The 26,022-nt window shown below is 44.2% G+C and overlaps 1 protein-coding gene across 1 annotated transcript in view; it reads right to left on the minus strand.

Annotated features, from left to right (window-relative positions):
* Positions 1-15,073: 15,073 nt before the first annotated feature.
* The window catches only part of LOC106564922 (alpha-1,6-mannosylglycoprotein 6-beta-N-acetylglucosaminyltransferase B), a 145,999-nt gene continuing 135,050 nt past the window's right edge, over positions 15,074-26,022 (minus strand). Inside the window, exons 12-17 of the mRNA XM_082958859.1 lie at positions 23,832-23,987; positions 23,120-23,266; positions 22,828-22,944; positions 20,369-20,443; positions 17,196-17,482; positions 15,074-16,224 (exon numbers count right to left, since the gene is read on the minus strand). Of these exons, the coding sequence (XP_082814985.1) occupies positions 16,026-16,224; positions 17,196-17,482; positions 20,369-20,443; positions 22,828-22,944; positions 23,120-23,266; positions 23,832-23,987 (981 nt within the window). The 3' untranslated portion in view covers positions 15,074-16,025. The remainder of the gene's footprint in view (positions 16,225-17,195; positions 17,483-20,368; positions 20,444-22,827; positions 22,945-23,119; positions 23,267-23,831; positions 23,988-26,022) is intronic.

The following is a 26,022-nucleotide window of genomic DNA, read 5'->3' on the forward strand; positions in this document are numbered from 1 at the left end:
CTCTAGGAGACAGAACGCGTCTCCTTCCTAAGCGGTATGACGGCTGCGTGGTCCCATGGTGTTTATACTTGCGTACTATTGTTTGTACAGATGAACGTGGTACCTTCAGGCGTTCGGAAATTGCTCCCAAGGATGAACCAGACTTGTGGAAGTCTACAATTTAGGAAGGCCTTGAAATACATCCACAAGTACACCTCCAATTGACTCAAATGATGTCAAAAATGCCTATCAGAAGCTTCTAAAGCCATGACATAATTTTCAGGAATTTTCCAAGCTGTTTAAAGGCACAGTCAACTTAGTGTATGGAAACTTCTGACCCACTGGAATTGTGATACAGTGAATTATAAGTGAAATAATCTGTCTGTAAACAATTGTTGGAAAAATTACTTGTTTCATGCACAAAGTTGATGTCGTAACCGACCTGCCAAAACTATAGCTTGTTAACAAGAAATTTGTGGAGTGGTTGAAAAGCGAGTTTTAATGACTCCATCCTAAGTGTATGTAAACTTCCTACTTCAACTGTAGGCATACTTATCATACAGTAGGATAGCTCCTCCCCACACACAAAGCATCAGGTGTAACGTAATATTTCTGTGGATCTACAGTATTTGTGTTGGAGAGAGGGAGGTATATCCTTCAAAAGATGTGTGTGTCTGTTGTTCTGGGAATTCAGCTATGGGTGTTGTGTGCGAGATAATGCATGGGTATGTGGTTGAACTGTGTAGTTGAGGCTATGAGTGCCGAAGGCTCAATTGCGCCTGAGGTCTGTACTTTTCTGGTAATGCACGTATCTGAATTTCTACTGCCCATGGTGTAGTGAAATAGAACCTCGGTCCCACTTCCCACCCCTTGTGAGGTATTAAAACATAACAAACGTTGATTTGGGGGAGATGTATCAAGATTCTAAAAGTTTTAGGCAAGGAAGAACACACACAAACGTCCTGCAGCACTCTTAAGGTTTTAATGGTGCTACGCTGCGGTGGGCCATTACCCCTGTCAGTTCCCAGCACCTCAACTCCCAGGCGTCTGGCCCAAAGTCACAGGGACGTTCATTAGTTCTGCATCCTGCCTACGATAATAGCTCCTGTTCTCTCTCTTTCCCTCCTTCTGTCTGTACCTATCATCTCTTTTCTCCATTTTCAGCATTTTAAGTCCTTTCTTTTTGAAGCGACAAAGAAGACGAGTTCAAAGTTGATACATCAGGCATAGAGCTGGATGTATAGAGGAGACGCTTCCACATCCATCACCATCAAAGGGGCCTCTTCTTCTCTCGAGCCCCATCTGAGGAGAACCCTCGCTGGGCAGAGTGAGCGGAGACATAGGCCTGCCTGGTTCTCTCAACCACCATCTTACCATTTATCTCACTCTCACTCTCCATATCTTCTACCCCGTTGATCCCCCTCCTCTTCTCTCTCTCCACTTTCTCTCTCAAAGCAAGCTCTTCTACTTTCTCTCTTTCACTCTCTCCCGCTCTCTTTCCCTTACTCTGCTCTTTCTCCCGCTCCCCCCCCCTCTCTCAAAGTAAACTCTCCCACCTTGAAATCCCTTTCTAAACATACGTAAAAGCAAGAGGCAATTAGGAGCTTCCGTATGCAACCCCCTACCTGGAAGTGACTGTTTTGACCCGTCTTCTTCATTGCTCAATCTCTTTGTTTTGAAGTTTACCCATCCTCAGAAGGCTCCTATTAACATGCATGGAGCATCTGCACAACTCCCCTACCCTGAGTATTATTTCTACATTTCATCAATCACACAGTTACTTTTCAGCAGGCGTCGCTCTGAAGTGATTTTTAATAGCATTGTCATGCAGTGGCTTACCTGTGTGTGTGTGTGTGTGTGTGTGTGTGTGTGTGTGTGTGTGTGTGTGTGTGTGTGTGTGTGTGTGTGTGTGTGTGTGTGTGTGTGTGTGTGTGTGTGTGTGTGTGTGTGTGTGTGTGTGTGTGAGAGAGAGAGGGCCGATCACATACTGCCTGCTGTCTCATTGGGCCGTATTACTGCAGAGCTCTGCAGGCTATTATGACAAAGCAGCCTCTTGCTCTCTCTCGTTCTCTCTCGCTCTCTCCCTCTCTCTCTCTGATTAACACGCCAGTGCTCAGAGGGGGCCCATATCTTATTTTAATCCTGTCTCCCCAAAGCCAGCTTTGAAGTGAGTGGGACAGGGAAGGGAGAGAGGAATGCTAGACAGAGGGAGGGAGAGAGCGAAAGGAGGGGGAGATGAAAAAGGGAGAGTATGCGTGCACACGACACACAAACACACACATACACGGCACACACACACTCTCTCTCTCTTTCTCCCTCTCCCAGACCTTGAAATTCAGACCTTGACAGAGCTCTTTGTTACCTGCTGAGTGGAGCCCCACCACCTGCCTCCTTACTTAATACTGAGAAGAGAGGGAGGGAAAGATTGACGGCGAGAGAGAAGAGAAAGGGTAAAGGAGAGAGAGTGGGAGAGAAAGCTGAGGAAAGGAGCGAGGAAGAAAAGAGAGTGGGCAAAGGTATCCTAGCTAGCATACCTATGCGTCTGTCATTAATTTCCTCCTCCGTAAATATTTGAAAGGGCAATAAAGCCTCTCGCATAACAGCGACACTCTGGATGATGCTGCGCCTTGCGGCCACAACTATCTGCCTTCAACCCTTTCTATTCTCTTCCTAGCATTATTAACACCACTGTCCTCCTATTTCCTCCTCCTCTTTCTCTCCCTCCTCCTCTCTCCCAGTGTTTTTAAAAGCTGCTGTTCTCCTCTCCACCTCCTTTCTTTCTTTTGTCCATCCCTTCTCGTCGTCCTCCTCTCTTTATTCAAAGCCACCTTCTTCTCCTCTCCGGCTATTTCCCCCCCACCCATTCTCTCCCTCTTCATCTCACCTTTCTCCTCTTCTCTTCCTCGTTGCTCAGTTGCATGATATTCTCCACATCCTAACAGAGGTTCAGACAGGAAACGCCACGTTTAACCATTTATTAGACGATTACAATACATGCAGTACGTTAGTCTTGGCGTTTGGCTCTGCTCCTTCGGGGGAGCTCACTGCCAGAGCTTACATCGTGTAAGGTAATAGTAATTGCAAGCAGTGAGCAAGGTATGCTACACCAATCCACCTGACTGAAACAAAAGCAGAGCCCTAACAGGTGGAGGCTGGGGTGGGCGTGGTGGGAAAGCAGAAAACAGACATGCATGGCGAGTAACGCATGTTACAGCAATAGGGTCATTCCACAAAATGAGTCCCTTTTTTTCTATTTTCCCTTTGATATTTGAGGTAGAAATTGTGCACCAATATTGGATTTTAAAAGTCTGTCAAATTAAATAGAAGTTCCTTTTAACATAGATCACATGGAAAATCCAATAAATCCGATTTTTAATATGAATAAAGACTTCAGAAAAAATCTGCCCCTCATTTTAAGGTCAACCCTGTTATGTGAACTGAACTCATGTTTTAACGTCATTTTTTTCCTCACCAAGTTACACTACCCAGAAGGGTATACCTTGGACGCGGCAGCCATCAGAGAATGTGAGTGAATGTGAGTGCAGAACCTAGTCAACTAACTAGATCGCCATATTAAGGTACAGTGATGAATCTAATTGGTGCAATATCAGCTGGTGAAAACACTCAGATTTCCTGTATAAACCTGCTGCGCTTGATGAGTTGAAAATCTTCTTACACAGTGTGTGTGTGTGTGTGTGTGTGTGTGTGTGTGTGTGTGTGTGTGTGTGTGTGTGTGTGTGTGTGTGTGTGTGCCTTTCACTGAATGGAGCTTTAATGTAGAGGGACAATTGAGGTGGCATTGTCACTGGATCTTTTAACCAAGCAGCAAGGTGGCTCTGCACTGCCATGTCACACTGACTTCACACTGTGGTGCATGGGATTAAATGTGCTGGTTATGGAATTTCAATACACGGACGCACGCACATTTACTCCCGTGCACACAAACATACATACACACACATAAGAGATTAGATCTCTTATAACCCCTCAGCCAACGTGGAAACAACGTTGATTCAACCAGTGTGTGCCCAGCGAGTTGAGCCGTCTGGTTGGGAAAACACTGTCAAATAACTAAGGGACATACAGGACTTTTGTAATATAACATAATGTTAGGACCGCAGGCATTTTGATAGAGCTCTGCGAAGGATCATACATGTTTTGTTCATTTAGCAGACACTTATCCACACTGACGGCATAGATATTTGTACTTTGTCACACTGGCCCCCCATGTAAGTACAAACCCACAACCCAGGCGTTGCAAGCGCCATTTTCTACCAGCTGAGGCACACAGTACATTGACTAAGAAAAGAAGAAGAGAGGAGAGAAAAAGTGAACGGAAAAGAGAGCCAGAGAAAACCAGAAAGAGAGAGTGAGAAACAGACAAAGAGAGGTAGCATAAGGAAGAGATCATATGACCAGTGGTGTTGTTTCTATCCAGTCTCCACCACTTCAAAAAGACATTGGCAGGCAATGTGAGGAAACATTACAGTACTTTTCACTACATAGGGAATAGGGTGCCAGTTGGGACACAGCCATATAGCAAAGGAAATGTGTCCTGTTCCAGGGTAGTGGATGTAGTCCATAAAGTGGAGCAGTGAACAAGGGCAAGGGAATATATGGCAACTAAAACTTCAAGAAGCAAGTAATTAAATCCACAAATCGATTCAAAAACTAACAACAGGTAACACTGTGGGTAAACAACGGCGGTTAGGAGGGGTGAAAATTAGACTCCTGGGAAATAAGCTTAGGACAAGAAGAGATAGAACAAGGGGGAAGAGTCTGGAGAAAGCCTTTGGAACTGTACAAATGTGTGTGTGTGTATGTGAGAGAGTGCACATTCGAGTGGAAAAGGTCAAATGACTGGCAGACAGAATGCATGGTAGTTTACTCCAGAAAATGTCCTCTGACTTTTCCTTCATTTGCCCGGTTAGTTAATTAAGCAATAAGACCCGAGGAGGTGTGGTGTATGGCCAATATATCACGGCTAAGGGCTGTTCTTATGTATGACGCAACACGGAGTGCCTGGACACAGCCCTTAGCTGTGGTATATTGGCCATAGATCACAAACCCCCAAGGTGCCTTAATGCTATTATGAACTGCTTACCAACGTCATTAGAGCAGTAAAACGAAATGTTTTGTCATACCCGTGGTCTGATATACCACGGCTGTCAGCCAATCATCATTCAGGGCTCAACCCACCCAGTTTATAAATCACCCATATACATCAATATATTCCCATGTGCCGAGTCCTCTCATTATTGTGGGTTTATTCACATTTCATACAGCAGAGTGAATTACAGCGATAACAACCTCATTAGGAACATGCTTTTAGTGGAAACCATCTCTTTAACGCACGCACACACGAATGCATGAACACACACACAGTCTTGTACAACCAACCTTGTGGGGACACACAATTCAGTCCCATTCAAAATCCTATTTTCCCTAACCCCTAACCCTAACGTTATCCCTAACCTTAACCCAAAAACCTAACCTTAACTTTAACCCTAGCTCCTAACACTAAAACTAACCCTAGCTCCTAACACTAATTCTAACCTCAACCCTAAACCCCCTAGAAATTGCATTTGACCTTGTGGGGACCAACAAAATGTCCCCAGTTGGTCAAATATTTGTTTGCTATTCTTGTGGGGACTTCTGGTCCACACCCCTCCCCCCACGCCCCCACACAAACAAACCTCTCCCTGTGCCAATGGACAGGCTGAGAAGCTGACAGATGTGAAAATCTCATTCCAGAAATCCACAGGCCCCTAGTCCCTCCAAACGCTGGCAGACTGACACACACACACACACACACACACACACACACACACACACACACACACACACACACACACACACACACACACACACACACACACACACACACACACACACACACACACACACACACAATGTCCACTGTGCACCATGCTTAAGCCTAATTAAAACCTTTACAACTGCACCGGCAAAAGTAAACAAACAAGCGCAGCGGATAATAGAAATGAGAAATGTGGCACTGAAGCGCAGCACTGTCTGGGGGAAGAAAAAAAAAGAAAAAATTCAATGAATGTTTAATAAGGGCCGAGTCATACAGCACGATGAACCTGGTGGCTGTTATTTTAATTTCATACATGTATCTAAGGCCACGGAGAGGTATTTGTAGCAAAGCAAGCCTGCAACATTTAATCACGATATTGATTTCATTTTAAGGATGGGAGTGCAGCACCGGGTCTCACTCAAACTTGACTTTTTTTGTTACATTTTGTTACATTACAGTCTTATTAGAAAAAGGATTCAATTACTTTTTTCCCTCATCAATCTACACACAATACTCCATCATGACAAAGCTAAAACAGGTTTTTAGAAATGTTTGCACATTTATTTTTTTTAAAATACAGAAATACCTTTGCTATGAGACTCGAAATTGAGCTCAGGTGCATCTTGTTTCCATTGATCATTCTTGAGATGTTTCTACAACTTGATTGGAGTCCACCTGTGGTAAATTAAATCTGGAAAGGCACACAGTTGACAGTGCATGTCAGAGCAAAAACCAAGCCATGAGGTCGAACGAATTGTCCGTAGAGCTCCGAAACAGGATTGTGTAGAGGCACAGATCTGGGGAAGGGTACCAAAAAATGTCTGCAGCATTGAAGGTCCCCAAGAATACAGTGGCCGCCATCATTCTTAAATGGAAGAAGTTTGGAACCACCAAGACTCTTCCTAAAGCTGGCCGCCTGGCCAAACTGACCAATCGGGGGAGAAGGGCCTTGGTCAAGGAGGTGACCAACAACACGACGGTCACTGACAGAGCTCTAGAGTTCCTCTGTGGAGATGGGAGAACCTTGCAGAAGGACAACCATCTCTGTAGCACTCCACCAATCAGGCCTGATGAAACAAAGATGTAACTTTTTGGCCTGAATGCCAAGCGTCACGTCTGGAAGAAACCTGGCACCATCCCTACGGTGAAGCATGGTGGTGGCAGCATCATGCTTTGGGGATGTTTTTCAGCAACAGGGACTGGGAGACTAGTCAGGATTGAGGGAAAGATGAACGGAGCAAAGTACAGAGAGATTCTTGATGAAAACCTCCTCCTGAGCGCTCAGGACCTCAGACTGGCGCGAAGGTTCACCTTCCAACAAGACAATGACCCTAACCACACAGCCAAGACAACGCAGGAGTGGCTTCGGGACAAGTCTATGAATGTCCTTGAGTGGCACAGCAAGAGCCCAAACTTGAACCTGATCGAACATCTCTGGAGAGACCTGAAAATAGCTGTGCAGCGACGCTCCCCATCCAACGTGACAGATCTTGAGAGGTTCTGCAGAGAAGAATGGGAGAAACTACCCAAAAACAGGTGTGCCAAGCTTGTAGCGTCTTACCCAGTAAGAATCAAGGCTGTAATCAGTGCGAAAGGTGCTTCAACAAAGTACTGAGTAAAGGGTTTGAATACTTATGTAAATGTTATATTACAGTTTGTGTTATATACATTTGCAAACATTTCTAAAAAACATTTTTTTGCTTTGTCATTATGGGATATTGTATGTAGATTGATGGAGAAAAAACATTTAATCAATTTTAGAAAACGGCTGTAACGTAAAAAAATTTGGAAAATGTCAAGGGCTTTGAATACTTTCCAAATGCACTGTACTCTACTACTGGTGTCTATAGATATACTCTCCTACTGGTGTCTATAGATATACTGTCCTACTGGTGTATATAGATATACTCTCCTACTGGTGTCTATAGATATACTCTCCTACTGGTGTATATAGATATACTCTACTACTGGTGTATATAGATATACTCTCCTACTGGTGTCTATAGATATACTCTCCTACTGGTGTCTATAGATATACTGTCCTACTGGTGTCTATAGACATACTCTCCTATTTGTGTCTGTAGATATACTCTACTGTTGTTGTCTGTAGATGTACTATCCTACTGGTGTCTATAGATATACTGTCCTACTGGTGTCTATAGTATACTGTCCTACTGGTGTCTATAGATATACTCTCCTATTGGTGTCTTTAGATATACTCTCCTATTGGTGTCTGTAGATATACTATCCTACTGGTGTCTATAGATATACTCTACTGCTGGTGGCTATAGATATACTCTACTGCTGGTGTCTATAGATATACTCTACTACTGGTGTCTTTATATACAGTATACTCTCCTACTGGTGTCTATAGATATACTGTCCTACTGGTGTATATAGATATACTCTCCTACTGGTGTCTATAGATATACTCTACTACTGGTGTATATAGATATACTCTACTACTGGTGTATATAGATATACTCTCCTACTGGTGTATATAGATATACTCTCCTACTGGTGTCTATAGATATACTCTCCTACTGGTGTCTATAGAATATACTGTCCTACTGGTGTCTATAGACATACTCTCCTATTTGTGTCTGTAGATATACTATCCTACTGGTGTCTATAGATATACTCTCCTACTGGTGTATATAGATATACTCTACTACTGGTGTATATAGATATACTCTCCTACTGGTGTCTATAGATATACTCTCCTACTGGTGTCTATAGAATATACTGTCCTACTGGTGTCTATAGACATACTCTCCTATTTGTGTCTGTAGATATACTATCCTACTGGTGTCTATAGATATACTGTCCTACTGGTGTCTATAGATATACTGTCCTACTGGTGTCTATAGATATACTCTCCTATTGGTGTCTATAGATATACTCTCCTATTGGTGTCTTTAGATATACTCTCCTACTGGTGTCTGTAGATATACTATCCTACTGGTGTCTATAGATATACTGTCCTACTGGTGTCTATAGATATACTGTCCTACTGGTGTCTATAGATATACTCTCCTATTGGTGTCTTTAGATATACTCTCCTATTGGTGTCTGTAGATATACTATCCTACTGGTGTCTATAGATATACTCTACTGCTGGTGTCTATAGATATACTCTACTGCTGGTGTCTATAGATATACTCTACTACTGGTGTCTTTATATACAGTATACTCTCCTACTGGTGTCTATAGATATACTGTCCTACTGGTGTATATAGATATACTCTCCTACTGGTGTCTATAGATATACTCTCCTATTGGTGTCTATAGATATACTCTCCTATTGGTGTCTTTAGATATACTCTCCTATTGGTGTCTGTAGATATACTCTCCTACTGGTGTCTATAGATATACTCTACTGCTGGTGTCTATAGATATACTCTACTGCTGGTGTCTATAGATATACTCTACTACTGGTGTCTTTATATACAGTATACTCTCCTACTGGTGTCTATAGATATATTCAACTGCTGTTGTCTTTATATATACTCTACTACTGGTGTCTTTATATACAGTATACTCTCCTACTGGTGTCTATAGATATACTCTACTGCTGTTGTCTTTATATATACACTCTACTACTGGTGTCTTTATATACAGTATACTCTCCTACTGGTGTCTATAGATATATTCAACTGCTGTTGTCTTTATATATACTCTACTACTGGTGTCTTTATATACAGTATACTCTCCTACTGGTGTCTATTGATATACTCTACTGCTGTTGTCTTTATATATACACTCTACTACTGGTGTCTTTATTTACAGTATACTCTCCTACTGGTGTCTATAGATATATTCAACTGCTGGTGTCTATAGATATACTCTACTACTGGTGTCTTTATATATACTCTACTACTGGTGTCTATAGATATACTCTACTACTGGTGTCTTTATACTCTACTACTGGTGTCTATAGATATACTCTACTACTGGTGTCTATAGATATACTCTACTACTGGTGTCTATAGATATACTCTACTACTGGTGTCTATAGATATACTCTACTACTGGTGTCTATAGATATAATCTACTCTATAGCTGGTGATGTCAGTCAATAGTCTTTAGTTTGGGGACTCCATGGTTAATAACACAATATTGCAGAAGAGAAACAGAAATGTTGGCCCGATATCAGAGAATGTTGGAAAGGATGAGGTTGGAAATCCAACATTGAGGCAACATCAGCCAAAGGTTATTAATGTTATCCAGGTTCCCTATCTCACTAGATTATTGGTGATCAAGCTAAACTGAGCCTGTATGTTGAGTTTTTCAGTCTGGTTTAGTTCTTTCTCCTCATTTTCTATTCTAGTCACTTCTGAAATGAACACTCCCCATCCATTGTGGATAACGCTGTAACGTTCCTTGGCAAAGTCGCCAGAAGATATGATGAACAGCATATAATCCATTGTGAATGCTAAGGCATTGCTGTAACTCACCATAGCCCTGCTTCCATAGATAAGAATTATCTCACCATCTACAGCTTTGATGTGTTGAATATCTCCATCTAGAGATCAGTGGAGAATCCTTAGAGGAGGGAGGGGAGGACCATCTTCCTTAGTGAATTTCATAAAAATAAAAGTTATCCTTTTAGATAAAACTATACTAAATATAATCACGTCACAAATAATTGATTAAAACACAGTATTTTGCAAAGAAGGTCTACAGTAGCCTCAACAGCACTCTGTAGGGTAGCACGATGGTGTAGCCGGAGGACAGCTATCTTCCGTCCTCCTCTGGGTACATTGACTTCAATACAAAACCTAGGAGGCTCATGGTTCTCACCCCCTTCCATAGACTTACACAGTAATTATGTCATCTTTCGGAGGATGTCCTCCAACCTATCAGAGCTCTTGCAACATGAACTGACATGTTGTCCACCCAATCAAAGGATCAGAGAATTCATCTAGAACTGAAAGCATAAGCTACAGCTAGCTAGCGCTGCAGTGCATAAAATGTAGTGAGTAGTTGACTCAAAGAGAGAGAATGACAATTAGTTGAACAGCATTGAACAAATGAATTTCTTCCAAAATGAAGGAGAAGCGTGTTAGTTCTATTAGCTATGTTGACTATGACGTTACTTTAGCTAATATGGTGACAACGATGTAGGCTGTGTGTAGCAGGTATGATATGGTTTGGCTTGGAAAGGTTTTTCCGCCTGGTCACATACAGCTGATGTGTTGTGCATTGAAATCCACAAGCGAAGGGAAGAGGTGAGAGGAGAGCGCATAGATGCGAGAAGGAATACAACATGGCTGCTATTAAAGTGAACTGTGTTTACGTGTGATCAGGGGTGTATTCATTCCGCTGATTCTGTTGAAAAACATTTCTTACACGGAAGCAAACGGAACAAAACGGGGATAAACATACCTGAATTTGTCCAATAGAAACTCTTGTTTGCAACTGTTGGACTAATGATTACAACCTAGATCAGCTAGATGCAGGCAAGGCGGTATTGAATGTCAGAGTCTGTCCATGTGTCACTGTCACCTCAAATTTGTCTCTCGACCTGTGTGCACCTACGTTGTAAACTTTCATTCATAGGCTGGGTTGTATCAACATCTTGATACAGTCATCCAATATGCTGTAATAGAAATAAGGCCATGCTCATGAAAAAAAATTGTCCTCCCTCATCTTAAACGGCACTGACCGCCACTGCTAGAGATGTATCACACTCCATTGAGGAAGTCACCCCAGAACTTTCTCTCCATCACGTTCAAGCTAGCCAACTCTCAAATTTAAAATCAAATTAAATAACATTTTATTGGTCACATACACATGGTTAGCAGATGTTAATAATGCGAGTGTAGCGAAATGCTTGTGCTTCTAGTTCCGACCATGCAGTAATATCTAACAAGTAATCTAACAATTTCACAACAACTACCTTATACACACAAGTGTAAAGGAATGAATACGAATATGTACATATAAATATATGGATGAATGATGGCTGTGCGGCATAGGCAAGATGCAGTAGATGGTATAGAGTACAGTATATACATATGAGATGAGTAATGTAGGGTATGTAAACTTTATATAAAGTGGCATTGTTTAAAGTGACTAGTGACACATTTATTACATCCAATTTTTTATTATTAAGTGGCTAGACATTTGAGTCAGTATGTTGGCAGCAGCCACTCAATGTTAGTGATGGCTGTTAAACAATCGGATGGCCTTGAGATATAAACTGTTTTTCAGTCTCTCGGTCCCAGCTTTGATGCACCTGTACTGACCTCGCCTTCTGGATGATAGCGGGGTGAACAGGCAGTTGCTCGGGTGGTTGTTGTCCTTGATTATCTTTTTGGCCTTCCTGTGACATCAGGTGGTGTAGGTGTCTTGGAGAGCAGGTAGTTTGTACCCGGTGATGCATTGTGCAGACCTCACTACCCTCTGGAGAGCCTTACGGTTGTGGGCAAAGCAGCTGCCGTACCAGGCGGTGATACAGCCCGACAGGATGCTCTCGATTGTGCATCTGTAAAAGTTAGTGAGTGTTTTCGGTGACAAGCCGAATTTCTTGCGCCTTCTTCACCATGCTGTCTGTGTGGGTGGACCATTTCAGTTTGTCCGTGATGTGTATGCCGAGGAACTTTAAACTTTCCACCTTCTCCACTACTGTCCCGTCGATGTGGATAGGGGGGTGCTCCCTCTGCTGTTTCCTGAAGTCCACGATCATCTCATTTGTTTTGTTGACATTGAGTGTGAGGTTATTTTCCTGACACCACACTCCGAGGGCCCTCACCTCCTCCCTGTAGGTAATCAAGCCTACCACTGTAGTGTCGTCTGCAAACTAGCCAACTCTCATATTTGAGGCTTGGAATTATTCTATGGTGTGTGCCATTCAATCTTTTTCCTTTACTAGCTTGTAGGCATGACATTGGTGCTGGCTCTCGGCATTATGTGGATGGTATTGCCTTTGTTGAAAATGGATGACAATCTGAAATCTGTGATGAGCTACAAATGGAGTATTTAAATTGTCACCGGGCTTCTTAGTAAGAGAACTTTTAATGTTCACACACTGTGGCATATCTTCTTTGCTCAAGGGCACACACACACACACACACACACACACACACACACACACACACACACACACACACACACACACACACACACACACACACACACACACACACACACACACACACACACACACACACACTGTGTCCTTGAGAAGTACTGTTTGCCTGCTTAATTTTTTGATAGAAAAAGATTTTTGATAAAAAATATGAAATGCGGCTGCTGAAAATCCAGAAAATCCTGAAAGTCCTAAATGGCACCTTATTCCCAATTTAGTGTACTACTTTTGACCAGGGCCCATAGTGCTAGAGAATAGGGTGCCATTTGGGATGCAGACCCACCATATAAACTTTGAAAGTGGGTTACAGTCTCGGGAGAATGTCTGAGTGTCCATCATCTATTGTCAAAGCACAATGCCAAAGAGAGGAGGTGAGATGAGAGGGTTATTGACCCAAAGGTGGCGTTTCACTCAAAGGTCATGTTTTCTAGGAGTCTGACACACGATGTGTCACCTGTTATCTCCCCCCGGGTCGATTTCTCTCTTAACTCCCTGGTATTGGTGGGTTAAAGTATTTTTTGTTGTTGTTGATATTGTAGCAGCAACTGAATGATCTTCTGGTGGGTTATTTCCAGTAGCTAAGAGTTAGGTAGCAAAGATAACATTCAAGTGTGATATCATCTTCACCATGTCTGCTCTGACTTCCTGCTGGAGTACCAGGACCACATGGTAAACGGGCATCCTTGTTTCAGAACAGTTCAGTGTCTCTCTTAGGCAACATTTATGCAAATATCAGCAACTCAGGCCAATTAGAAGAGATGACCTCACTGTATAAACTTTGAAAGTCACCCTATGAGATGGAGGGAGAGAAAGAGACGGGGATGGAGAGAAGAAGAAAGAGTGAACGTGTGTTTATTTTCTCAGATTAATAAATAACAATCGTGATAAATCTCATCCTGTTTCAGGGACTCACGTGATGCTCAGAAGTGTATGTGTGCACCTCCCAAACTAATCCATACTCACACACAGTCCTTACGCACACACACACACACATTTGTTTATGCACGCACACACACACACACTGCAATAGGCAGACACTGAGACAAAAGAGTTAATTAACCTTTCATTGTCTGGGGAATAAATCACTGTGCTAATTATATAATGACTTAATCACAAGTAATGCTAATAAAATCCCATTATAACAGTTCTGTCTGTTGAGCAATGGCGTTATGACCCCTTGGAACAGTAGGATTAGGCTTTCATTCAAACTCCTATCTTTCCCCAAAGTATAGCTAAGTGGTTTTTTATTATTCCTGTATATATCGAGCTCCAAGAGATGAACGCCTGGATAAAAATTATTCATTGGCCTATGGGCTGTATGAAATTGAAAACAAGGAGTTATTTAAATAACGCTGTCATTTTTCCTTTCAGGCCAATGGGGAATTCTGCATGGCCTTCACTCTGATTCTGTATTATTCATTACATTCTACTTAATTCACTGGAATACTGACCAGGAGCAGAAACGGAGCTGTCAACAAACGCTTCAAGCCAATGCTTCAATAGATGTACTGAACACAACGAATCAATATTCACTATGAAGATTAGACCCCCTACTATACACAGAGCCTCCGATAGTACATCCAATACCATAGACATTCACTGTTACGGACCACTATCATCACTACCATAGATGTCAACCTCCATAGACGTACAGTATCAGAGGAAAACCATTGATCTCTCCCAAAGGATTCCTACTTGGCATAAAAACAGTTAACTCCAAGACTCCATAGACTTGTAAGGTATAATGGTATGTTCAGTGTGTACAGTATGTTGCATATTCTGTTTCGTAGTAGAGGCCAGCTCCTATCCTATGAGCATTGGACTGGTACATTAAGGGTTATGTTGGATCCCCCACTCACTTCCCAAGGTAAGCACAAGTGTTGTGAATGCTGGCCTCAGTGCATGTCTCATCTGGAAAACCAGAAAGCAGAACAGATATCTGATTTTCTCCCCCCTCCAACGCAACATATCGACAATCTCATCCCCTGCTTCTGGCTCTGGAGGAGTGGAAGATCAAACATCTCTCATATCTCCCTCTCTCTCTCTCATGGATGGATGGGCAGGGGAGGACAGGAGGGAAATGGAAACTGAGCAGCCGGAGATGAAAGAAACCATTAATCCAGAAATAAAAAAATATATATTTATGAGTCATGACAAGACCGACAACAAAACGACATCGACGCTTTGATCTCTTTTAACTTTCCATTTTTATTTTTTATTTCTGTCACAAAACCACCGAAAGGTTCTTAAAAATCCTCTGTTCTGCAGTAGCAGAGCTCAAAACGTTCACTTTATTAAAAAATAATCTTTCATCTGTTTTAGTTCATTTTAGCGCAACAGAGATGATTGCATTGACTACGTTGGCAGCCAGGGTTATCTTAGTCGCACAAAAGAAAGAGTTCATCTTTAAAAGGAGAGAGTTAAGGGAGAGAGTGAGTGTCCATCATCTATTGTCAAAGCACAACGCCAAAGAGAGGAGGTGAGATGAGAGGGTTATTGACCCAAAGGTGGCGTTCCACTCAAAGGTCATGTTTTCTAGGAGTTTGACACACGTTGTGTCGCCTGTTTTCTTCTCCGGGTCGTTTACTCTCTTAACTCCCTGGTCTTGGAGGGTTAAAGTCCAATTATTGATATTGTAGCAGCAAATCAATGATCTTCCGGTCAGTGGTCTCCTCTAGGTATTAGTTAGGTAGCTAGTCAGATGGCGATATAGCCATTTCTCTATTGCGGATTACTGTGTTTTCCTGTGGCCACATGGTGAACGGTTGTACTCGTTGCAGTATAGTCCAGCACATCTCTCTAAGGCCAGTGAGGAGCTTTGAGGCAAACCATCCATAGGCTCATATCAGAAACATATTAGTCAATTTAGAAACCAAGGAATGAAGGGGGGGGGGGACTATGGGACAACAACCCACTCAAGCTCAGAGGGTAGCTTTGAACCAAGTCTTTCAGTTGGGTGGGGGGGGGTCCTTCGGTTTTAGCCAGCCCCTCTCCTAGCATCGTAACCTGAGCCGGTTAAGCTTATAGTCCATAGTTTATAGTCTACAATTCATAGGCTATAACTAGAGCGCCTGGAGTTTTTCCTAGCCACATTGCCGGGTCAGGCGTTCATTGGGAAAAACTCCTGGCCCCTCCTCATAAGCAGTCTCGGCAGAGGGCAACCTGGCCGCGGCGGTAGTCCCGGCAGGGGCAGAGGCGGCGGTACTTGGGGCTGTGGCCGGCACAGCTGTAGAGGAGGGGGTCCTTCTGGAGGCTGCACTCCCGGCGTAGGACGGAGAAGGCCGGGAACACGTGGTTGACCTCCGCCTCCACCACCTCACACTGCACCTCTAACCTGGTGGGGGGAGGGGTGGGGGAATGTTTGATGGAGGGAGGGGGATGGGGTGATGCATAGAGGGTGTTTGAGTGATGCAGAGAGAAAGAGAGAGTCCAAGAGGGGAGGGGGAGGATGAAAAGGGGGAAGAGATGGAAGGGGAAACAGAGGGAGAGAGAGAAAGAAAGAGACAGAAACAGAGAGAGACAAAAAGAGAGACACAGACAGAGACAGAGACACAGACAGTGACACAGACAGTGACACAGACAGTGACACAGACAGTGACACAGACAGTGACACAGACAGTGACACAGCGAGAGACAGACACAGAGAGGGACACAGAGAGGGACACAGAGAGGGACAGAGAGAGGGACACAGAGAGGGACAGAGAGAGGGACAGAGAGAGACACAGACACAGAGAGTGACACAGACACAGAGAGGGACACAGAGAGGGACACAGAGAGAGACACAGAGAGACACAGAGAGACACACAGACACAGAGAGAGACAGAGAGGGACACAGAGAGAGAAAGGGATGAAGTAAAAAAGGAACCGAAGATAAAGCAATGAAAAATATGTCGAGCAGGATGGGTGATGAAGAGAAAGACAAGGAGAAAGGGAAAGATAAAAGAAGAGGAAGAGTTGGCGTTGCTATGACACTCTTATCGTCTTCCACTGTCACTACAGATCTCTAGATGGGGCCGACAAGACAGCTGACATCACTGAGAAGACTTTGAGCCTGACGTCCTTGCTGTAGCTGTTTGAGTATTACGCCCACAGACAGCCCTTAGGGAACTAACCACCGTTTGGTACCATGGAGTGGTAGGTCGGTCACAGAGGTCGGAGAGCAGTGTGCATGTCTGTATGATTGTTAGTGACGTGTAGTCATTCTGCATATGTGTGTGTGGCTGTTAGAAACGTATGTCCAATGTGTGCGTGTGTGTGTACGAATATGGCTTAACGTGAAAACAGGTGTGCCAAGGTGCCACTCACCCGCGCAGAGCATCCTTGTTATTGACGAAGCGGAACAGCGCGGACTCACACACCAGGTTGGCACGCTGGCACGCCTCCACACACGACTGGCCCTCCTGGGACGCCAGCAGCCTCAGAGAGCTGAGAGGGGGCCAGGCGTCGGGGGCGCTGGCGTCGGGGGCCCAGGTTAGGGCACTGGAGTTGGGCAGCAGGACAAATTGAGGCCCAGGGCTACCCGGACTACTCAGCCCCAGCTTGGAGGATGAGGAGTTGGCCGGAGGGAAGGGGACCTCGGGGGCGCAGAAGTCCTGGAGGGACGGAGGGAGAGGAGAGCGAGAGAGAGAGCGAGAGAGAGGGGAAGGGGATGTTGAATAACAACACATAGGTAGTCTCTGGTGCTATCACACACGGGAGATTTGTTTCTCTGTGCCGAGATTCCATTATACACAATGTGGTATTTTTGATGACGGTGCAAATGCACGCACAGACGCCAAGTTAGCTACGCACATCCACATGCACGAATTATCACTCCCACACTATACAAACACGAAAGCCAACACAAATCAAAGCCCGCTGACACTTTTGCCTATAGCTGTGAATAAATCTACATTTCCTAACACTTCAGGGCATCGTGGGACAGAAATACTAATAAACAGCCGTTTCTCCAACCTCCTCTATACTGTACATCCCTCTAAATAATCTCCCATCAACCCTTCACCTATTCCCTGACAAAACTCATCTGGGTCCAACAGCACCAGAGAGAGAACTTGTTTTAAAACAAGAAAGAGAACCAATTTGACATATCAGCCTATCAAGTCAACCAGACCGTTCAAATAGCAGTTCTGATAGCATTTTCCAGACACATTAAACAGATTACAGCAGAAATATCAGAGTCTGATAGTGACAGTCTCTGTCTGTGTCGGCCCGGCCACCAAACAGGACATGGAGGTAGCAGTGGTTTCTAAGGAGACGTGTGGAGATGAGTCAGTGAAAGAGAACGACCCGCCTCTATGTATTTTACCCACTGACACCGTCCCCGGTTAGATGGGAGTAACGCAGCCGAAGAGTAAACACACACAGCAGCTTGATTTAAACACACAGAGGAAGATGAACACGGGGATGGTTCCGTAATGGACAGAAACAGAGAGGTTATGAACATCCTATACAGTAGATAAATACACTGGGCTGAATAGATCTTTTCAGAGTACGATAGAATGGGATATGGAACTGTAACAACAACCCAATAAATATGTATTACATAGTAATACAATAGCACAGTGGTCACGTGTGGCTCAGTTGGTAGAGCATGACGCTTGCAACAGCCAGGGTTGTGGGTTCGATTCCCACGGGGGACGAGTACGATATTGTATGCACTCAGTACTGTAAGTCGCTCTGGATAACAGCATCTGCTAAATGACGTAAGTCAAAAATAATGTCAAGGACTGTATATTATATAAATAGTAGGCTATTGCACAGTAACACACAAGAGCACCCCCCCGGGTGCACGTTTTGGTTTTTGCCCTAGCACTTCACAGCTGATTCGAATAACCAACGCATCATCAAGCATTGATTATTTGAATCAGCTGTGTAGTGCTAGGGCGAAACCAAAACGTTAAACCGGGGGTGCAGGACTGGGTTTGGGAAACCCTGGTCTAGTCCATAATCAGACACAGTGTTGATTAGTGACCTTTCCTGGTTGATTAGAGGGGAGATGGTGTGTGTGGTAGGAAGGCAGCATGGGAGGAAGACATTATGAAGGTATGTTTTGGGACAAACATAAAGTCGGAAGTTTACATACACCTTAGCCAAATACATTTAAACTGAGTCTTTCACAATTCCTGACATTTAATCCTAGTAAAAATTCCCTGTCTTAGGTCAGTTAGGATCACCACTTTATTTTAAGAATGTGAAATGTCAGAATAATAGCAGAGAGAATGATTTATTTCAGCTTTTATTTCTTTCACATTCCCAGTGGGTCAGAAGTTTACATACACTCAGTATTTGGTAGCATTGCCTTTAAATTGTTTAACTTGGGGTCAAACATTTCAGGTAGCCTTCCACAAGCTTCCCACAATAAGTTGGGTGAATTTTGGCCCATTCCTCCTGACAGAGCTGGTGTAACTGAGTCAGGTTTGTAGGCCTCCTTACTCGCACACACTTTTTCATTTCTTCCCACACATTTTCTATAGGATTGAGGTCAGGGCTTTGTGATGGCCACTCCAATACCTTGACTTTGTTATCCTTAAGCCATTTTGCCACAACTTTGTAAGTATGCTTGGGGGTCATTGTCCATTTGCGACCAAGCTTTAACTTCCTGACTGATGTCTTGAGCTTGAAGCTGTTGCTTCAATATATTCACATCATTTTCCTCCCTCATGATGCCATCTATTTTGTGAAGTGCACCAGTCCCTCCTGCAGCAAAGCACCCCCACAACATGATGCTGCCACCCCCGTGCTTCACGGTTGGGATGGTGGGATGGCCTCCCCACTTTTTCCTCCAAACATAGCAATGGTCATTATGGTCAAACAGTTCTATTTTTGTTTCATCAGACCAGAGGACATTTCTCCAAAAAGTACGATCTTTGTCCCCATGTGCAGTTGCAAACCGTAGTCTGATGGCTGCATGGTCCAATGGTGTTTATACTTGCGTACTATTGTTTGTACAGATGAACGTGGTACCTTCAGGCGTTTGGAAATTGCTCCCAAGGATGAACGAGACTTGTGGAGGTCTACAATTTTTTTTCTGAGGTCTTGGCTGATTTCTTTTGATTTTCCCATGATGTCAAGCAAAGAGGCACTGAGTTTGAAGGTAGGCCCTGTGAAATACATCCACAGGTACACCTCCAATTGACTCAAATGATGTCAATTAGCCTATCAGAAGCTTCTAAAGCTATGACATAACTTTCTGGAATTTTCCAAGCTGTTTAAAGGCACAGTCAACATAGTGTATGTAAACTTCTGACCCACTGGAATTGTGATACAGTGAATTATAAGTGAAATAATCTGTCTGTAAACAAATTACTTGTGTCATGCACAAAGTAGATGTCTTAACCGACTTGCCAAAACTATAGTTGTTAACAAGAAATTTGGGGAGTGGTTGAAAAACAAGTTTTAATGACTCCAACCTAAGTGTATGTAAACTTCCGTCTTCAACTGTATGTATGCATGTGTGTGTGTGTGCACGGTGAACCTACCTGATGCTGTATGTAGGCGTGTACCCTCTCCAGCATTCCCTCACATGTGTACTCATACGGTAGGTATGGCTCGACCTGCAGACACACCCACCCACCCACAAATTTTCACAGATCAGAACATTTCCACAGAATGCATTGCTAGGCAATCAATGTAACCACTAAATTACCATATTTTCCTAATTTCAATATTGTTTTACCTATCGTTCATCCTAATTGCAATAAGTAGCCAATTCTACCCATTAATCACAATAAATAAACGTGGGGTGCTTCACAAATGGAACCTAATTCCCGACATAGTGCACTGCTTTTGACCAGGGCCCACAGGGCTTTTGTTAAAAGTAGTGCACTATTATAGAGAATAGGCTACCATTTGGGACGTAACCGTGGCCATTTTAAAGTGGGTGTGGCTTAATTGCAGTGGGTGACCTGTGTCCCCCAAATGGCAGCCTATTCCCTACACAGTGCACTGCTTTTCACCAGAGCCCTTCTGGAGTCATGTAGGGAATAGGATGTGATTTGGGACGCAACCAGGCTTTGATTTAATTTGCATAGCTATTCAATATGCAACAAAAGGCTCACCTTTGATTTGTCTGATTAGAGAATAGCTATATTGCTGTAATTCATCAGAATACTAATTATTTATCTCTAGCTGAGGCAAAACACACCCACCTACCGACTTGAAACTGTAAAGGAAACTAAACTCAATAAACTACCTGGAAATGTACTTCCCGGTCTAAATACGGAAATAGATGGTCTTAGATTATTGTCCCCTATTGTAATTGTAAACATGTGGATCCGGCGGCTCAGTTGGTTGAAGTATTTTGCTTAAAATACCAGGATTGTACGTTTTCTTTTTAGCATGGGCGACTGAATACAGTATTACTTAACTGGATGTCCCTTTGGAACCAATGTCTCTGATAACATGTTGTGCACAATGACGCAATGTAATATTTCAAGGAAATACATTTTTGATTAAGCAGAACTAGTTATGTTAAACTTCTCCATTAGGAATACGTGGAGCCTGAAACTACATACACACAGACTACATATTAATAATGTATTCCCTCCAGTTTTAACAGTAGATCCCGTATCTAATGTTCCAAATCTCACTTGTAACTGATACGTCGCTCAGTAAATCATTTTCTTTATACAAAATGTTTAACTGCATGTGGAATCTGACTTTTCCAATTTCAAATAAAGAAAAGCAAATATGTAGAGAGAGGATGTCGGAAAAAAAAGTTACACATCTCAAATCTGATCAAAACATAACACTATGAATCATGTATATAAACTAGCACAGAAATATGCCTCACAACATTTGCTTTGGTCTAAGCAGAGAGAGGCACAGTCTCGCCCACCCTCCCTCCTTCCTCCCTCACTGCCTCCCATTTATTAAAGAGGGATAAATATGAAAACAACAGGTCAGTGGGATGGACAGAATGAGAAAGGGGGAACAGAGAGAGAGCGAGAGAGGGAGAGTGAAAGAAAGAGAGAGAGAGACAGAGCAAGAGAGAGAGACATAGAGAAATGGAGAGGGATTTATGTGAACATGAAGAGTTGTCAGCCAGTGGAGATTGCTTTGGTCTGCACGGCTGAGCATGTGGAGCCGCCCTGGACAGAGAGCCAGCCCACAAACAGGGGAAGTGTGCAGTTTCCAGTGAGGGATGAAGTGACCCATCAGCCATCTATCACTGGAGTGACAGACAGACATCTCTCAGTAGAGTGACAGACAGACAGACAGACAGACAGGGCAGCCATCTTTCAGTGGAGTGACAGACAGGGAAGACAGAGAGTAAGCGCCTGTGCACTGAGCTATGGCATGTCTGACAAGCAGGAGAGTGGATAGGGGAGAACACACACACACACACACACACACACACACACACACACACACACACACACACACACACACACACACACACACACACACACACACACACACACACACACACACACACACACACACACACACACACACACACACACACACACACACACACACACACACACATACTTAGAGACCCCACAAACACACACACAAACAACACAGCTTTATAGAGGCATCTCAAATCGGCCTGTTTGACCTCTTGCTCAACTTCTCTCAACCTTTCACACTCCCTGGAGCCTCACACCGACTGCAGGTTCCCATTAAGCCACATGTACAGGCTAATTACTCCCTGGCTGTGGACACCCTGCTTCCTAATGCTAGCATAGCATACACCACTGTCCGAGGTTGAAAACGCTGCAGCTAGCGCTTCTCCACATGGAGCTTTCAGGAGGTGTATCTGCTGGATGGAGCGAGCTGAAACGTCATTAAAACAAAAAGCAGCGTGACCCGTTCAGTACCAGCGCTGCTATATGTTATATGGTTGTGCAGTCCTTCCCAGAGGCAACATAGTGTGTTTGGTCACTGCCAAAGAAACCAATGAGTCAAGAAATACATCATGAAATAACTGCACCTCGGTACTCATGATCTCTCTGATGGCGGAGTCAAACTCCTGGGAGTTGTTGTAATCTACTGTCATGACGTGGGGCCGCCCGATGTACTGCTCTGCATACGGGTGCTGGGACGACACCTGAGAGGGACAGAGTATAGAATTAGTAGAACATTCCAGTTTAAAGCAATATTCTGTGATGTATAAGTGGCACATTTGGTGTACAATCGGGAATGTTGGCAGTTTGTTGAATTTTATTGGTTAACATTCAGTTGAAGAGTGGTACTAGATACTGTGTTGACCAATGGGAGCTCACCTCTCTAGATGTGGGCTTGCCTCTGAAGAACTCGTGATTGAGCGAGCTGTGCGGTGGGTGGAACTTGGGCTGCAGGTAGATGCACCCATTGGCTATAGCCTCCAGAGGGGCGGGCCCTTCGTAGGGGAAACCAAACCCGATGAAGAGCTGGTGGGGGAGACGAAGATGGAACTAGTTAAGATAACCACCAGTTATTTTATTAATGCTTGTCAATTGAATATTACAGATATATCCAGAACTGGAAGGTAACTGTGTGTTGGCCTTGCGTAGATGCTGTTGTAGTTAGTGCTGGTGCAACAGTAGTGTGTGTGGAACTAGTGTGTGTGTGTGTGTGTTGTGTGTGTGTGTATTATGTGTGCGTGCATGGTGCCTGAATGTGTTCGCGCACGTACATATGTAGGATCTTAATTTGAGCCAGTTTGCTACAGCAGAAAAATAATCCTGCAGCAACAGGAAATATGAATTATTATGTGGATTATAATGACTGGACATTGTTTGTAGGGGTTGATCAATTTTCCGTAACTGAAAATCAAGTCTGAATTTCAAAGTGGAATTAGAAGATTTTTTAAACCTCAAATACACTTACTTACAGAGAATCCTGCATTGAAGGAAAGTTATCCTGCAACAGGGTGATCAAATGAAGATCCTACATCTGTAGTGTGTTACCTCTTGTGTATGTTGTGTATCGTCTAGTGTGTGTGTGTTCCAGTACCTTGGCCTTACGGAGCAGCGTCTGCAGCTCGTGCTGGGGCAGCAGGCCGTGGTTCTTGACGTAGGCAGGCACCTCGGGGGGCCGCTGGGTCTCGTAGTACACCGTCCCGTGGACCTCCATGTACCTGTGGAGGATCTGGAGGAAACCCTCCTTACCCTGCTGATAGACAAGGAGGAGGGAAGAGAGAGAGAGAAAGAATGTAAGAAAGTGAATGGGGAGTTGGTGAGCGAGGAGAGGAAGTGGGACGGTGGAAAATGTAATGAGTGTGTGAGAAAGGAAAGGGAGAGAGTGAGAGAGGGAGTGGGTTGAGGTTGAGGGAGAGAAAGTGGAGGAGCAAGTGCGATGGGAGAGGGGGAGGGAGAGGGACGGAGGGAGGGAGGGATGGAGAGGGAAGGAGGGAGGGAGAGATGGAGAGAGAATGAGGGAGATAGAGATGGAGAGGGAAGGAAGGAGGGAGAAATGGAAGGAAGGACAGAGAGATGGAGTGGGAAGGAGGGAGGGAGAGATGGAGAGGGAAGGAAGGAGGGAGAGATGGAGAGGGAAGGAGGGAGGGAGAGATGAGAGGGAAGGATGGAGGGAGAAATGGAGAGGGAAGGAGGGAGGGAGGGAGAGATGGAGAGGGAAGGAAGGAGGGAGAGATGGAGAGGGAGGGAGAGATGGAGAGGGAAGGAGGGAGGGAGAGATGGAGAGGGAAGGAAGGAGGGAGAGATGGAGAGGGAAGGAAGGAGGGAGAGATGGAGAGGGAAGGAGGGAGGGAGGGAGAGATGGAGAGGGAAGGAAGGAAGGAGGGAGAGATGGAGAGGGAAGGAGGGAGGGAGAGATGGAGAGGGAAGGAGGGAGGGAGAGATGGAGAGGGAAGGAAGGAGGGAGAGATGGAGAGGGAAGGAGGGAGGGAGAGATGGAGAGGGAAGGAGGGAGGGAGAGATGGAGAGGGAAGGAGGGAGGGAGAGATGGAGAGGGAAGGAGGGACAGAGAGAATGACTTGATTAGAGGTGATGTGTTAATGGCTGTGTGTGTGGTTGTTTAGGAGTGTACATATAAGGGGCAATGAGTGTGTGTGTTAGTGTGATGATGCACTATGAGTGTGTATGTGTGTGTGTGTGTGTGTGCATGAGGGGTTGTGAATTCACTGAGTGAGTGTGTGTTAGTGTGATGATGCACTATGAGTGTGTATGTGTGTGTGTGTGTGTGCATGAGTGGTTGTGAATTCACTGAGTGAGTGTGTGTGTGCTGTGGGAACGCCAGTATCTTCACACAGAGAGAGGCAGAGCCATTGCCTGTTAGTGAGCGCAGGGCATTTAATGTGACAGACCCCTTTAGAAATCCCAGAGAGACACACAGTGCCGCACTGCCGTGGGCCGTCAATATGAATGAGGTGAGGTGCTAGGGATCTGGATTGGTTTCCTGCACACGTGCGCGCACACACACACACGCACACACCCTTTCTCTCAATTCCTCTCTATCTCATCGCACACATTTGGCCTCTAGCGTCTCTTCCCGGCGCCAGAGAGCGAGGCGTCCGTGTAAGGACGCAGGGAAAAGATACTGGCAGACTGCCACTGCCACTCCAGGCACCCAGAGGGCAGCAGCAGCAGAGCACAGCATTCGCCAGCCTGTGCCAGCCGGTTCTCCTTACTGGCTGCTATGACATCCCTCTCTCTCTGACCCATCTATGGAGCTCTCGCACGTCTACCTATCTGATTGGTTAATTCAGTGGTTTTATTCGGATGCCCATTAGCTTTTGCCGAAGCAACAGCTACTCTTCCTGGGGTCCACAAAAACACAAAACATGACAAGTAACAAAACACTGATACAGTGACAGACAAGGACAGTCACACGCATTTCATATACAACAATATACAAACAATAATACAAAATAAATAATAATAATAGTATGAACGTGTGTGTTAGAGTGTGTCCTCACGGTCCCGCCGTTCCATCATGCAGTAATGGGGCCTTCGGAGTAAAGACTGTAAAACAGCAAGCCTGCCCATACAGTACGTTGAAATGAATAGATTATGCCCACACATTGAAATGAATAGATTATGCCCACACATTGAAATGAATAGATTATGCCCACACATTGAAATGAATAGATTATGCCCATACATTGAAATGAATAGATTATGCCCACACATTGAAATGAATAGATTATGCCCACACATTGAAATGAATAGATTATGCCCACACA

The sequence above is a fragment of the Salmo salar genome, chromosome 12, assembly GCF_965601325.2.
Source record: "Salmo salar chromosome 12, fSalSal1, whole genome shotgun sequence".
Lineage (NCBI taxonomy): Eukaryota > Metazoa > Chordata > Actinopteri > Salmoniformes > Salmonidae > Salmo > Salmo salar.